The following is a 14,320-nucleotide window of genomic DNA, read 5'->3' on the forward strand; positions in this document are numbered from 1 at the left end:
AACAAACAAACAAAAAAAACAAAAAAAACAACCGACAAAGAAGAGATGACAAAACATGCTGGTTCTTCTGAAGTGACGGCTGTGTGTTACACATACATGTGGGAGAGGTTCTTCATGGGAAGAAACACCTTAGTCTGAATATCTGCGATCTCAATTCCCTCCAGCGCTCTGTAGGAAATAACAGATTTGACCACCGCACTAGACTACAGCAAACTCTGAAGACCAATTTCAGCATTAAGACATCAAAGTGAAGAAGCCATTAATGCATTAGAAAAATATTCTGGAGAGTCCCAGATGACTTCAAAGAAGTGTTTGAAGATTTAAACTAGTATTCATGATTGAGGTTAGAATAACGTTTAGAGGAAAGTTATTAAAATTAAGCATGTTTGAGGCTCAGGGCAATAAAGGTCCTCACATGTATAAAAACAGGCAAACCTGTGTATGTCAGAGTACTTACAGAGACTGAAGATGTGTCAGGTGGTGGAAATGGCTTGGATGAATGCGGAGGAGAGGATTATGGGAGATATTTCTGAAACAAGAAACAGATGATAAACACAACAAAGCCTGTCAACATGAAATATAACAAATGGCCAAATGACAGTACATTCCTGACATCCTTGATTGTTTAAAACAAGTAAAAAACAGGTCTGTGTCCAATTACACCTGACATTAGATACAGAATGCTTTCTGCACTTTTCCCCCTGCTCAGATTACATAGTTTAGAGTAGATTTAAAGTCTTCTTTAGAGGGCCTGAATGTTGCCACAAATGTTGCAATGAACAATGGCAGGATAGATCTGTGCAATAGCATATTTTGATACTTTGACATAATACATTTTTTCCTGCTTTGTAAGTCACTTCACGATGGACAGCTTTTGAAGTGACAGCAGTGATCTGTGAGATCCATGGATAGCTTGTGCTGTGGAAAATAGCCTAATCTCATTGTTCCAGTTAAGTCTTAGTCATGGAAATAATTTTTTCAAAAGAATCTCATGACAGAAACGGGATTGCTCCTCTCCTAGTCAGTAAAAGGTCTGTGTTTTTTATATCTTCCTGCATGTCTGTGCCCACCTGTGTTTTAATGTGAGGGAAGAGGGATCACCATCATTTCTGCTGGAACACTAAATTCTGACGTGAACTATATGGCCTCTCTTTGGAGGAGAGTTATTATGGACACAGTATGTCCTCTTGAGTAATATGTTTGGTGTTGAAAAGAGCATGAGTGCTAATGAAGAAGCTGTCTTTGTTTTGTAATGAGTTGAAGGATTTCTTGTTTGGTTTTAAATGTGTGGGGTTGGCCAAGTGGGGGAGACGGTGGGTGGATGAGGCAGAGTAGATCCTTTAGGTGTTGGAGTAGTTACAAAGTATTAATAAAACAGCTCAACTCATGATGAGAGTGGCCAAGAAAAATAACTGACTATTCAATCTAAGACTCCGTTTTCAAAACACTGCAGTTTAAGTCAGTTTAAGTCTGCACTGAACCCGTGAGTTCAGTGCAGACTTATGAGGTTGATGAGGCTACGTTAATATCAGATTTTATTGGCGGGAAGTTATAGACTAGGCTGAGACAGAGAGCGGCACAGTTGTGAATAATGGGCAGCATCCAAACGGCAACCGCAGCCTCATTTCATGACTCACTCTTCGGCCTAACACCCGCACAAACATGACAACTGCATGAGAAACCTTCGGTCTAGCTAGTTCGGACTTCAAGCCAAACTTATGCCAATTTTGATTTAAGTTCTGGGGACTGTCCCGTTTTAATGACAAACTAGTTTAACGCCATGTCCCTAGTGATCTTTACCGAGTTACACACACACACACACACACACACACACACACACGGAGCCAGCGAACCAACTGGAGCGCAACAGTTTTATGAAAGCAATTATTCATACGCTGTTACTCTGACTGACAGCATCTCCAGTCTTGGCCCCTCCTTTCCCAAAAAAAGTCTTCAGCTGCTGCTCATAAGCAGGTTTGTCTCAAGGTTCATTCATTTTGGTAATTTTTTCCCCTTCAGCACTAAGAGGCAAAAGTACAGAAATGTTGTTTTTACGTAATAAGTGGAAGATTTGAGTATGCATAGAAAAGGCTGAGGCATTTTATACATGCGATTAACACTACAAAATCAAAACAGTCCATATGCCTTAATGCACGACACAATGCATACGAGGAGTAGCTCTAAAACTGTGAGTTACACGGACGATCAGCGTTAACCTTGTAACGCTGAGCGTATCATATTTGATTTGATGAGCTTTTGAAACTGCTACATCAGAGAAGTCATTGTGGGTCACATACAGCTGACTTTGATCTTAAGTGGCCCAGACCAGGGAAACTGCCCTTTCTGTCAGTGAAAAGAAGTTTAACTACGCATTTACTGAGATGTCTTAATAGAAGAAGAAGGTGTGCAATTTCAACAGTATTTCTTAATTTTTCTTTGTTTGTTTTTAGTAAACAAAGGAAATGAGTCAGCACGACTCCTTGGGCCAAAACCTTAAGAAGTAAATGTGTAAAATTACAGAAAAAGTTCTGATGGTTCAGTGTCCAGACTGTCCGCTAATTATAAACCTGAATGTTTCTGTTAATTCACAGAAAATGTCCTATTTTTTCCCCCCCTTTGGTGTAGTTTGAATGGCCATGGCAGAGAGCTTCATCAGCAAGAAAAGTTGTAAAATGTATTAAAAGACATTTAAAAGCACAACATTTATGCCATTCTTAACTTTTTGCAAAGCCATGAAGTGGGCCAGGCTTTAATATAGATCTATCTATCTATCTATATTATTTATATATACAGTGGGGCAAAAAAGTATTTAGTCAGCCACCGATTGTGCAAGTTCCCCCACTTAAAATGATGACAGAGGTCAGTAATTTGCACCAGAGGTACACTTCAACTGTGAGAGACAGAATGTGAAAAAAAAATCCATGAATTCACATGGTAGGATTTGTAAAGAATTTATTTGTAAATCAGGGTGGAAAATAAGTATTTGGTCACCTCAAACAAGGAAAATCCCTGGCTCTCACAGACCTGTAACGTCTTCTGTAAGAAGCTTTTCTGTCCCCCACTCGTTACCTGTATGAATGGCACCTGTTTGACCTCATCATCTGTATAAAAGACACCTGTCCACAGCCTCAACCAGTCAGACTCCAAACTCCGCCATGGCCAAGACCAAAGAGCTTTCGAAGGACACCAGGAAAAGAATTGTAGACCTGCACCAGACTGGGAAGAGTGAATCTACAATAGGCAAGCAGCTTGGTGTGAAAAAATCAACTGTGGGAGCAATCATCAGAAAATGGAAGACATACAAGACCACTGATAATCTCCCTCGATCTGGGGCTCCACGCAAGATCTCATCCCGTGGGGTCAAAATGATCATGAGAACGGTGAGCAAAGATCCCAGAACCACACGGGGGGACCTGGTGAATGACCTGCAGAGAGCTGGGACCAAAGTAACAAAGGTCACCATCAGTAACACACTACAACGGCAGGGAATCAAATCCCGCAGTGCCAGACGTGTTCCGCTGCTGAAGCCAGTGCATGTCCAGGCCCGTCTGAAGTTTGCCAGAGAGCACATGGATGATACAGCAGAGGATTGGGAGAATGTCATGTGGTCAGATGAAACCAAAGTAGAACTTTTTGGTATAAACTCAACTCGTCGTGTTTGGAGGAAGAAGAATACTGAGTTGCATCCCAAGAACACCATACCTACTGTGAAACATGGGGGTGGAAACATCATGCTATGGGGCTGTTTTTCTGCCAAGGGGACAGGACGACTGATCCGTGTTAAGGACAGAATGAATGGGGCCAAGTATCGTGAGATTTTGAGCCAAAACCTCCTTCCATCAGTGAGAACTTTGAAGAGGAAACGAGGCTGGGTCTTCCAACATGACAATGATCCAAAACACACCGCCCGGGCAACAAAGGAGTGGCTCCGTAAGAAGCATTTGAAAGTCCTGGAGTGGCCTAGCCAGTCTCCAGACCTCAACCCCATAGAAAATCTGTGGCGGGAGTTGAAAGTCCGTGTTGCTCGGCGACAGCCCCAAAACATCACTGCTCTTGAGAAGATCTGCATGGAGGAATGGGCCAAAATACCAGCTACTGTGTGTGCAAACCTGGTAAAGACCTATAGTAAACGTTTGACCTCTGTTATTGCCAACAAAGGTTATGTTACAAAGTATTGAGTTGTATTTTTGTTATTGACCAAATACTTATTTTCCACCCTGATTTACGAATAAATTCTTTACAAATCCTACCATGTGAATTCATGGATTTGTTTTTCACATTCTGTCTCTCACAGTTGAAGTGTACCTCTGGTGCAAATTACTGACCTCTGTCATCATTTTAAGTGGGGGAACTTGCACAATCGGTGGCTGACTAAATACTTTTTTGCCCCACTGTGTGTGTGTATATATATATATATATATATATATATATATATATATATATATATATATATATATATATATATATATATATGAAAATTGATATTTTATTTCCTTTTTAAAAAATTGTCAGAAAGTTTTTTTTTTTAATTCTTGTAATTCACTGTTCTGGCTTTACTCAGTTAAGAGGAAAAGTTAATAGTTAAGCTTACTAACTGCCAGTTATTCCATTAAAAGTAACACTCCACCTACAGCAGTTTCTGAATGGTCTTTCGTCATTGAATCATTTTCTAGGTTGTTTATCATTTTAGGGAGATTTTAGGCCAAAGCCCCCTGCAATCATAGTGTTTGCGTTATCATACACACAGCAATTATTAACTTCAATATGTCAGGATTTATTAATAAATTTATAAAATTAGATTTATACATTTCCATTCTTTGAATATTCCTCTATATCATGTTCATTTCATCATGCCTCTGCAAATGCAATGTTATGTTCTCTGTTTGTTTCGTGTGTCACCAAAACTTGTATCCACGACAAAATTTTGCTCGACTCACCTCTAAATACAGAGTGAAGAATTTGAATAAGTGCTGCAGGCTTAATAATAATTTATTTATCCTTTATTTGGAAATTAATTTTGTTATTATTGAATTAATAATAAAAGTTTAGAAGTTTAAATATCAAATACGAAAAAAACCCGACTACATATTGCAGTTTGATGCAGGATTTTACTGCCTGTCTTCAGTTTGTAAATATTTCTTATATTACATTACTATATATCACTTTCCTCTCACATAGTGGAAAAGAAGCTCAAAATACCACTAAATGAAAATGAAGCAAGAGGATTAATGGAGGATTATATAGAATTGGCACATAAATAAACTCAGTTTATCTAAAAATATGATGCTTGCATTATTTTAACCCAATGCAACAGTTTCATGATTGATTTTTCTTTTACATTAATTATATAAGTTCTTTCTTTCAAAGCTTCCAACAAAAATAGTTTTATTCTGCATCTGATTACAGCCACCATGTATCCCACTAAGAATAAGTCACATTCTCAGAAACCTTCACAAAGTTATTTTTTCTTAATCCTACTTTAGACCTTGTCCTAATTCACTCCTGTTACAAAACCCACATAATGACGAATGATTTTCCACACTATCATTTACTCACAGTTTAAGGAGGGATTTGGAGAGACTCTTGAAGGTGTTTTTCGGCAGCTCCCTAATCCTGTTCCTAGACAGATCCCTAAAGAGGATGAAAGAGAAACAAGGGAAAAATTAAACCTGACTCATTTTATAGCACATTTACATTTTTCTCATTCAATTCCAAACATGGACAGTGTAAACGTGCATAGAAAACAGCAAAGGATTTAAATAAATGCGCAGATACATAATGTTTGCATGAAATTCTACACAGGTCTCTTTTCTTACTCATCCCTGACACTTCATATCTCATCAGAACAAAACCTCTCTGACTAACACCAGCCTTACCAGAATCTCTTTGAGTGAACTTGAAGACAGTGGTGTATATTTATTTATTTATTTTTTTGACATGGTTTTACTGACTTTCTGTGAATATGCTCTTACTCACAGTTCGGCCAGCTTCCACAGAGACTGGAAGGTGTTTTCGGGAATTGTCCTAATCCTGTTGTCTATCAGTAACCTGAAGAAGGCAGAGCTGCTGTCAGAAACCATGCAGAGAGCTGCAAAGTGCTGTTGGAAAACTGGTATAAATGGATACATCTCATTTACTTTAGTCAGTCTTAACCATGTCCTCAAAGTTTGCATGACCCTGCTTAGGCCTCCGTACTCACTGAACTTCGTGTGAATCCTTTCCTCTAGTTCAGCTCATTTCACTGCCAAACCTCATGGCTCATCTCCTCTCAGCCCTATGTTGTCTTTTTATTTGTGGAGCTTAAAAATGCCGCACATGCATTCATTTGAAACAAGCCTTGATTGCACTTCTGTCTAGATCTCAGTTTAACCTCCTCTGAGGCACATGAGCTGCTCTGGTAGGTCCAAAAAACAACAGGCTTTACTGTTGGGCTTTGCAAGGCCATTTGTGAAACAGAAAGTCGGCAGCCTTGGTGAGGTCAGGGATGCAGCATCCACCAAGGAGATTGAGACTTGGCTCACCGAAGTGGAAGAGCTTAAATTTAAGTGTATGGCATTTTTCTGGCTTCTGTTGGTGTATGAGGTGTATCCTGTTGACAGTGGGAAGCAAAAGATCCATATACACAATCCACTGACCCTATACTTGAATCAACAGACATGGTGTTCTGGCAGATGTGGTGACAAGTGAATGAATAGGTGCCATCCCACAAGCTCACTATCACATGGTAGTGACGGACCTGGCAGACTAAAACCCAGAGCATTAATTTCTGTTTATGTCCTATTTAACCCAGTGACCCTCCACATCTGGGATAAAAATAAATGAAGAGCACAATGTGCCCAGGAAAAGCTTTACTTAAGCATATCCTCCAGAGCTGCTGGCTCTAGTGACATGATTGCATGCCGAGGCCAACTCCAAGTAGGTCTGCAGAAAAAGAGCTGGTGAGAAGCCTAATTAAGCCAAGATCAGCAGGCCTGCTTACCACAGTGTAATTTTTGGCCTGAGTCAAGTTTCTAAGCAAGTTTAGGCCAGGCCTGATAGTCACATTTAGTTGCGACAATTTCTATTTCTATGCTTGTTTGACCAATTTCTTAGAGATCTGATTGCACAGCAGAATTTGTTCTTGTTAATTAATAAAATAAATAAAAAGAGAACAAGTGTGTCTGAGGTTGGGTGCGCCAAGGGGAGAGAATATGAGATAAACTTAGGTAGACAGATAAAATAAAACGAATAAAACACAATTAAAGGATTAAAATGGGAGATTTTCTAAAAACTTAAGGCACTTACGTCCCTTAAGGATGATTAACTAACTGCAGTGATATATGAAAAGTCCATAATTTCTAATGTATTTCCTGTAAACACAACATTAAATGCGTTTAGGCACAACTGAGACCCCAGAGATATATTAAACATGCACAAACACATCATCATTAGTACACTTAACTAACACTTGCTGTAGACTAACAATGCAACAGCTGTAATAGTGTATCTATATCACATTCTGTTATAGTTCTGACACGAGCAACCTTTCAACAAGTGATTCTTTTTACTGTGGACACTTTGTGAAATGCAAACACCCCCCCACCCCCATATTTCTATAGTAGAAAGATGAAAGGCAAACTTTTTATTTAATTGTTTATCTACTAGTTTGAATGGCTGTGGGGGGGTCTTGTCTTATGCATAGTTTTGTCTTTGTTGGGCCATTGTGTTTGAAACACCTGCTCTACTGGGTTGAGATGTTGAGAGGCCATGTCCAAGAAACCAGTTCGAAGTGATCTGAGCCACGAGAAGATGGGTGAACTGTGGTCATGGTCAGCAACAATACGCAGGTAGGCTGTTGTGTTTAAACAATGCTCCACTGGTCTGAAGGGACACAACGTGTTCCAAGAAAATATCCCCAACACTATTCCACCACTAACCCGAGCTTTGACACAAGGCAGGATGGATCCATGCTTTCTTGTTGTTAACGCCAAATGCTAACATCCAGATGTTGCAACAGAAATCATGACTCATGAGACCAGACAACATTTTTACAGTCTTCTTTGGACATCCCAAAAACTTGATTATGTTCATCTGGGCGTAGCGTTTTCAGTGGGAGAAACGTTTTGTCACGAAGCTGACTTCTTCAGCTTTGTGACATTCAAAGTCACTTAAATCAATCTTCTTTCTCATGTAGATACCTAGTTTGAACTTCAGCAGGTCGTCTTGACCATGTTTTCATGCCTACATGCACAGAGTTGCGGCTATTTGTTTGGCCAATTAGATATTTGTGTTATTGAGTAGTTCAACAAGTGTACCTAACAAAGTAGCTGCTGAGTATATATGCAGCATCTGAAGATCAAAAAACACCTCTCGTTACCTTATCTTTTGGGAAACTTTCTGTGTGGTGTGCAGATTTAAACCCTGAGCTTTCAGCATTCTTATTGAACTTTTAATAAAGCAGGATACTCACAAAACTTCAAGCTTGCTGCATGTCTTTAAGATAGAGTAGTTAAGAGTTTGAATCTGGTTTCCCTCAAGATCCCTGAGAGTAGTGAAAACAGGAGGAGAGGGAAAATAAAAATGTACATTTACTAAACATACAAATATAAGGGTGTAATAGTTTTTTGGTAAAAGTTGTGAAAGAAAAAATAAATGGAATATTTTTCTTGCACTTAATCTGCTCAGAAAAAAAAAATAAAGCAAATCTGAGCAGCCCCAGAGATATCGGCTGACTCAAACTGTCATGCAACTCAGTATCACCTCTATAATACCAGTTGAATTTGTTATTTATATATGCAAACAAGGACAAACACACATCAGCATAACTGCTACACTTTTTAGTGCACTAACATCACATGCATTACACACCTGCATGCACACAAGTACACTCTCACTCACAGCCAGTCCAAGGCAGGCATGTGTTGACAGAAGCTTGGATGAGGAAGCTGCTGCAGTGAAGTGTTCACCATGGACCTGAAGGGGGGAGGAAGACATTTAATCGCAAAACTAAATAGGACCGAACAGAGTTGTAGAGTGACTACTAAACAGATGTAAGGCTTAGACTGTGACTTTTAAGAGCCAAATTACTCCTGGACTTCTTGTCATCCATATATAAATGTCAGAGTGTAGGATCGGTGGTCGGTCAAGCAAAAGTGAGTCAAAAGTCAGACAGACAACAGGAAGCAGCAACATGTTTGCATGGAAAAATGTTCACATGTCATATACTTGACTCATATGACTTTATTATCTTTGTTTATGTACAGGCTGTTATTTCACCAGCAAGCCAGGCTGTAAATTCTAAAAAGAAAAGTTAGTGTATACACGACATTATCACACAATTTATATGCCACTGCCATTCTCGTCCATAATCTTGTTATCTCTCGAATTGATTACTGTAACTCACTATTATTTGGCCTTACACAAAAATCCATTAACAAGCTCCAACGTGTCCAGAATTCTGCTGCCCGTATTATTACTAGGACTTCCTCTACCCACCACATCTCCCCAATCCTGAAGCAGCTTCACTGGCTCCCGGTTAAAATTCGCATCCATTTTAAAATAATCCTTTATACATTTAAGGCTATTCATTCTCTCTCTCCACCATACCTCTCCGATTTAGTACAGATGAACTTCCCATCCCGGTGCCTCAGATCTTCATCTTCTCTTTCTCTCTCTGTTCCTTCCGCTCGTCTGATTACAATGGCGGGCAGGGCTTTTAGTTGCTCTGCCCCTCGACTTTGGAATTCCTTACCCCCTGACCTCAGAAATATTAGTTCATTCCCTCTTTTTAAGTCCACCCTCAAAACTCATCTGTTTAAAATTGCTTATGTTTAAACCTCTGTATGCTCTTAACTTTTATCTGTTATTCTTATTATTATGTATATTTCCAGTTTTTGTGTTTTTATCTGTTGTACAGTGTCCTTGGGTGCTTTGAAAGGCGTTATTTTTAAATAAAATGTATTATTATTATTATTATTATTATTATGACTTTAGGATTTTATGTGATGTTATTAAATTATGTCCCAGGAACCTTTAAATACATTTTGAAAGGTAAGTATATTTGCATGTACAAAAGAATGTCCACCCACGAACCTTTCAAAATAAAGTTACAGGTACATTTTTGCTGAGAAAATCAGAAATTCTGAGTATTTTTTTTCTCTCCATGAAGTTGAAGCTTGATTGTTTTGCACGGACCTGCTTTATCCAAAAGCTTACAGTTCCTTGAGTTGTATCTTTTGTTCATATCACACAGGTCAGATCACACTAAATGATCTTGCAGCCATTGTTCACCTGCTATAAAAACAAGGGGCTGAAACTGGAGCATTTTCATCCAAAGCATGGCCGGAGAGACCAAAATGCTATGACCTCAAAGAAGATACACATCAAGCTTCTCATTAGTGATAGAAAAAGGTCTCTTCTAAATCACTTCTCGGGAAAGGAACACATGTCCAGATGCTTTGGGTGGGCTTAGACATATCCGCATTTCACAGCAGATGACTGGAAAACTCTATTTTCTGATGAAACCAAGTTTGTGGTTTCTGCCAGTAATATAAGTCTGAGATGTACAAGACAGAGAATGACATGGCAGCGCATCAAGCCCACACTGAAATGAGGTGGTAGGAATATTCAAGTGTAGGGATGTTTTGCCAGTTCTGGACTTGGATAGTTGTGTCAAACTCACTTCCCTCTAACCAATGAGAAGCGCGCTTCATTCCTCAAGAAATATGCTAGATACATAAGTTCTTCCAAGGCAGGAATGACATATGCTCATAACTGCACTACCAAACAATAACAGAATGGATGTACCAAACTGTTCACTGTAATTTTCTTTCTTCAAATCTCTGCTGATGCTGAGATGAACAAAAGAAAAAAATTCGGACATTGAGCCAACTATATAAATGGTAGCTGATGGGGGTTTTAACTATGTGGAGTAAAGAAATCCCTATTTGCTTAAGAATTATGGCACAGGCAGACCTCAACTCTGAAACAGTTTCCATATCAAAACAATGTTTAATATTTTGGGTGGCAACACTTCAGCGGGCAGTAAGGGCAAGGGACTCTGATTCCAAAGCTGAATGGGGAATCAAATGAGAGACATATGGTCATCCCCGTCTAACAGTCCCTCCGTGGAAGTACAAACACTCTTTGAGGAGGCAGGCGGAGTGAGAACACATTTTATGTCTGAAACGTAAACATTAAAAGGGTTATTTCGTGAGACGGATACCTGTTGTGGATGGATTTAAGAAAACATGTAGAGAATGAGCCATGCAGACACAGCTCAGGCTGACGGGTCTGAAGTTGATTTCCAAGAAATCAACAAAATCACGTTCTCATGTCGTGGAAAGAGCAGCAGCTAGGGTTGATCTAGGCCAGGTCTATGAGTCAGAGTGGACAGAGTAGAAGGAATTAATCTCAAGGGAACGATGGGCGGAAAATAGGTAAACAGAGATGGAGCATTGCCTAGTGTAAATTAATTCAGGGCTTTAGGACCTGACCTCCTGAGACCCTGTGTCGTATGGGTACATTACGTTTTGGCTTTTCTGCACCTTATACGTCATCCTGCTCAGTAAAGTGTTTAATACTTTGTTGATATTAAGCCATTGTCCCCATAAGATGACTTAATATCTGTTAAAAGATGATGATTTTTTTTACATTATCTGATCCAACTAATCCCAAACAGCTGGGAGAAATTAAATATCCTTCCCAAACGACAGCTCGGGTTTCAGGTCTGGGTTAAATGGCTGGTTTAACCCAGACCTGGCCTCAATGTGGATTAGTTAGCCTACTATCAGCTGCCCTAAATTCAGCTTAGTTAATCAGAAGTGTGTCATGGCCATGGATATTGGATTCTTTGGAAGTTTGCCTTTTGTTTGATGATTTGATCTCCCAAGTCTGCATTTAGGTCCTTGAACCAGCATTATGTGACATTCATAAAAACCCAAAATAAAAGATGAAACATCATCATTGGTACAAGTCTTGAGAGAAACCAGTGGCAGAGGCAAACACTCAAAAATATTTTAGTGAGCATGAAAAAATTAAAGGATAACAAAACAAATTCTGTTAATCCATGAAATTGTTGTTGATAATCAAAAACATGTAACTGCTACTGAGTAAAATAAAAAGAGAGGCTGAATCCACTTTGCTGTGACTTCAGTGGAAATGTAACTACAAGAACAATAGTTATCTCATATTTCTTATATTCATATATTCATAACATCAATTATTTTGAAAGTTCTCTACTCTTAGAGACAAACCTTGTTCTGCATCACTTAAAGCCAGGCCGGTTTTTGACTAATGAATAAAACGAGTGGGCGTAGAACCAAGCATATGGGATATATTACACAACTATCAAAGTGAAAGATTCCAGATGACGAAAACCTCAAAGTGATCTGAAGTGCACTGGAATTAGCGGCTTCATTTTTGTCCTGACAGGCCTCCGTACTGCATGCTAGCTCTCTCATAAGCATCAGTAATATGAAGTTAAACATGCATTAAACTTAATTCTTAACATTAATCGTAGATTTACTCTCACCTTTCCTCTTGCAATTAGCCTGCATTGTAGCATATTTAAAGATACGTAAAGTTCAGTGCAATATTACTTTTGTAAGATGATAAACACTTTTTTTTTTTACATGTGCTGCAAAGTAAGGTTTATTTTCCTACTGAGTGCTTTCAGGTTTGCAAGAGTTTAAGACTTTTGATTTTGTAAGTGAAGACCTCAGAGTAGACCTAGACTAGAAACAAATCCAAGTCAAAATTATTACATAATATTAAAAGAAAAATGCAACTCACAAATACATGAGAGACTGGAGCCCAGTGAAGGTGTCCTGGGACAAGCTGCTTAGCGGGTTATGGTCCAACATCCTGACACACAAAACAAGATTACCTAGTTTGACTGCTTAATCGCATTAAATAAATCATTGGTGATTACGATTTCTTTAGATAAATGTTACAAATTTGACCCAATATGATTTTTAAACAAATGTGATTTTCAGTATTTCACAATAGCAGCATACAACATTAGCTCTTGTGTTTTACAGAAGAATTTAGAAAAAAGGAAAAAAACTACTTGAGTCAAGTAAGATTTCATGGGTAGAAAAAAGCTCAATCCACACATCTGTGCACCGTTTAAACTTGTTATTTTTGCACCATTTCCACTTCTCCAGTCTGCTGCTTAAATAAATAATTTTATATCCAGCTAGTGGATTTGTTTCCAACCTATGGATCAAATGGACAACTTTTGCATCTCAACCTTTAAAATTAAAAGCAAAATTAACAGAACGTTACAGTCTTTGGATAACTTTTTAACACAGTCTCCTTGCTACCACGTATTCATATATTTGTGACTATTGAACGTGCACATCTGTATGCTTTTGAGTTACTTACAGCCACTCCAATTGATTTAGATCCCCGAACACACCGGGACTGAGGAAGGAGATTAAGTTCTCACTGAGAAACCTGAGAGAAAGCATAGAAAGCACAAAAAGTTTGGTCATAAAAAAGACAACTATAATGACTACATTTGAAAGTAACAAAATACAGCAAAGGTATAATCATAGGACATACCCATAGTTTTGGGTATGATTTTTGGTCAGACAAAAATTGAAGTCATCTTTAGACAGTTTAAATAAATGATGGCATTTTTTCCACAGTTTTATTTGTTGACATTTCATAAACTAAACACAGAAACAGAAATTTTGGCTTGCAAAAAAAAGCCACCTTGATCCTTTCTCTCTCTCTCTCTCTCTTTTTTTTAATGCACAGTTTTGCTCATTCCCGCAGACTCCACAGAAAAGCCTGGAGTCAAAACACAAATTACAACTGCTTTTCTCCGTGTAAGAAATGAGCACCACTCAGGTTAAAAAAATTAATTGAAGTTGACCTGTAACACAAAAGATAACTGAAGGAAAACAAAATTAATACACTTGCTTCAGGGGAAACGAGGCAGGGTACTTACAACCTCTTTAGATTGTGCAGACCGCTGAATGCATGCTTAGATATGAAGTGGAGGCTGTTGTTCTGCAGAAACCTGAAAACAGAACAGAATAAAAATAACAAATGCTCTTTTATTTCAAACTATGTTTGAGACCATAGGAAAAACAGAAAACTTTCATATGCTCTTAAAATCCTATTTTCACCTGTTAGAGAAATATTATTGTTACACTTTATTACATGATTATTAAGAAATAACACAGAAAATGTATCTTCTTGTCAACAGACAAGTAGATGGAGCAGTCATCTACTGGAAAAACTGGATGCTCAGGTCCAGTATGTCACATTATAAGGCCGCTCTACCAAACTACTAAATGAAAACGTGTATGAAAAGTGTAGAAATCAATAC

At 38.5% G+C, this 14,320-nt stretch overlaps 1 protein-coding gene across 1 annotated transcript in view; it reads right to left on the reverse strand.

Annotated features, from left to right (window-relative positions):
- The window catches only part of rxfp2a (relaxin family peptide receptor 2a), a 42,789-nt gene that overhangs the window by 7,181 nt on the left and 21,288 nt on the right, over positions 1 to 14,320 (reverse strand). Inside the window, exons 6-14 of the mRNA XM_085173810.1 lie at positions 13,937 to 14,008; positions 13,366 to 13,437; positions 12,772 to 12,843; positions 8,878 to 8,952; positions 8,450 to 8,521; positions 5,977 to 6,048; positions 5,557 to 5,631; positions 458 to 529; positions 97 to 168 (exon numbers count right to left, since the gene is read on the reverse strand). Coding sequence (XP_085029936.1) covers positions 97 to 168; positions 458 to 529; positions 5,557 to 5,631; positions 5,977 to 6,048; positions 8,450 to 8,521; positions 8,878 to 8,952; positions 12,772 to 12,843; positions 13,366 to 13,437; positions 13,937 to 14,008 — 654 coding nt within the window. The remainder of the gene's footprint in view (positions 1 to 96; positions 169 to 457; positions 530 to 5,556; positions 5,632 to 5,976; positions 6,049 to 8,449; positions 8,522 to 8,877; positions 8,953 to 12,771; positions 12,844 to 13,365; positions 13,438 to 13,936; positions 14,009 to 14,320) is intronic.

This window comes from Neolamprologus multifasciatus, chromosome 10 (genome assembly GCF_963576455.1).
Source record: "Neolamprologus multifasciatus chromosome 10, fNeoMul1.2, whole genome shotgun sequence".
Lineage (NCBI taxonomy): Eukaryota > Metazoa > Chordata > Actinopteri > Cichliformes > Cichlidae > Neolamprologus > Neolamprologus multifasciatus.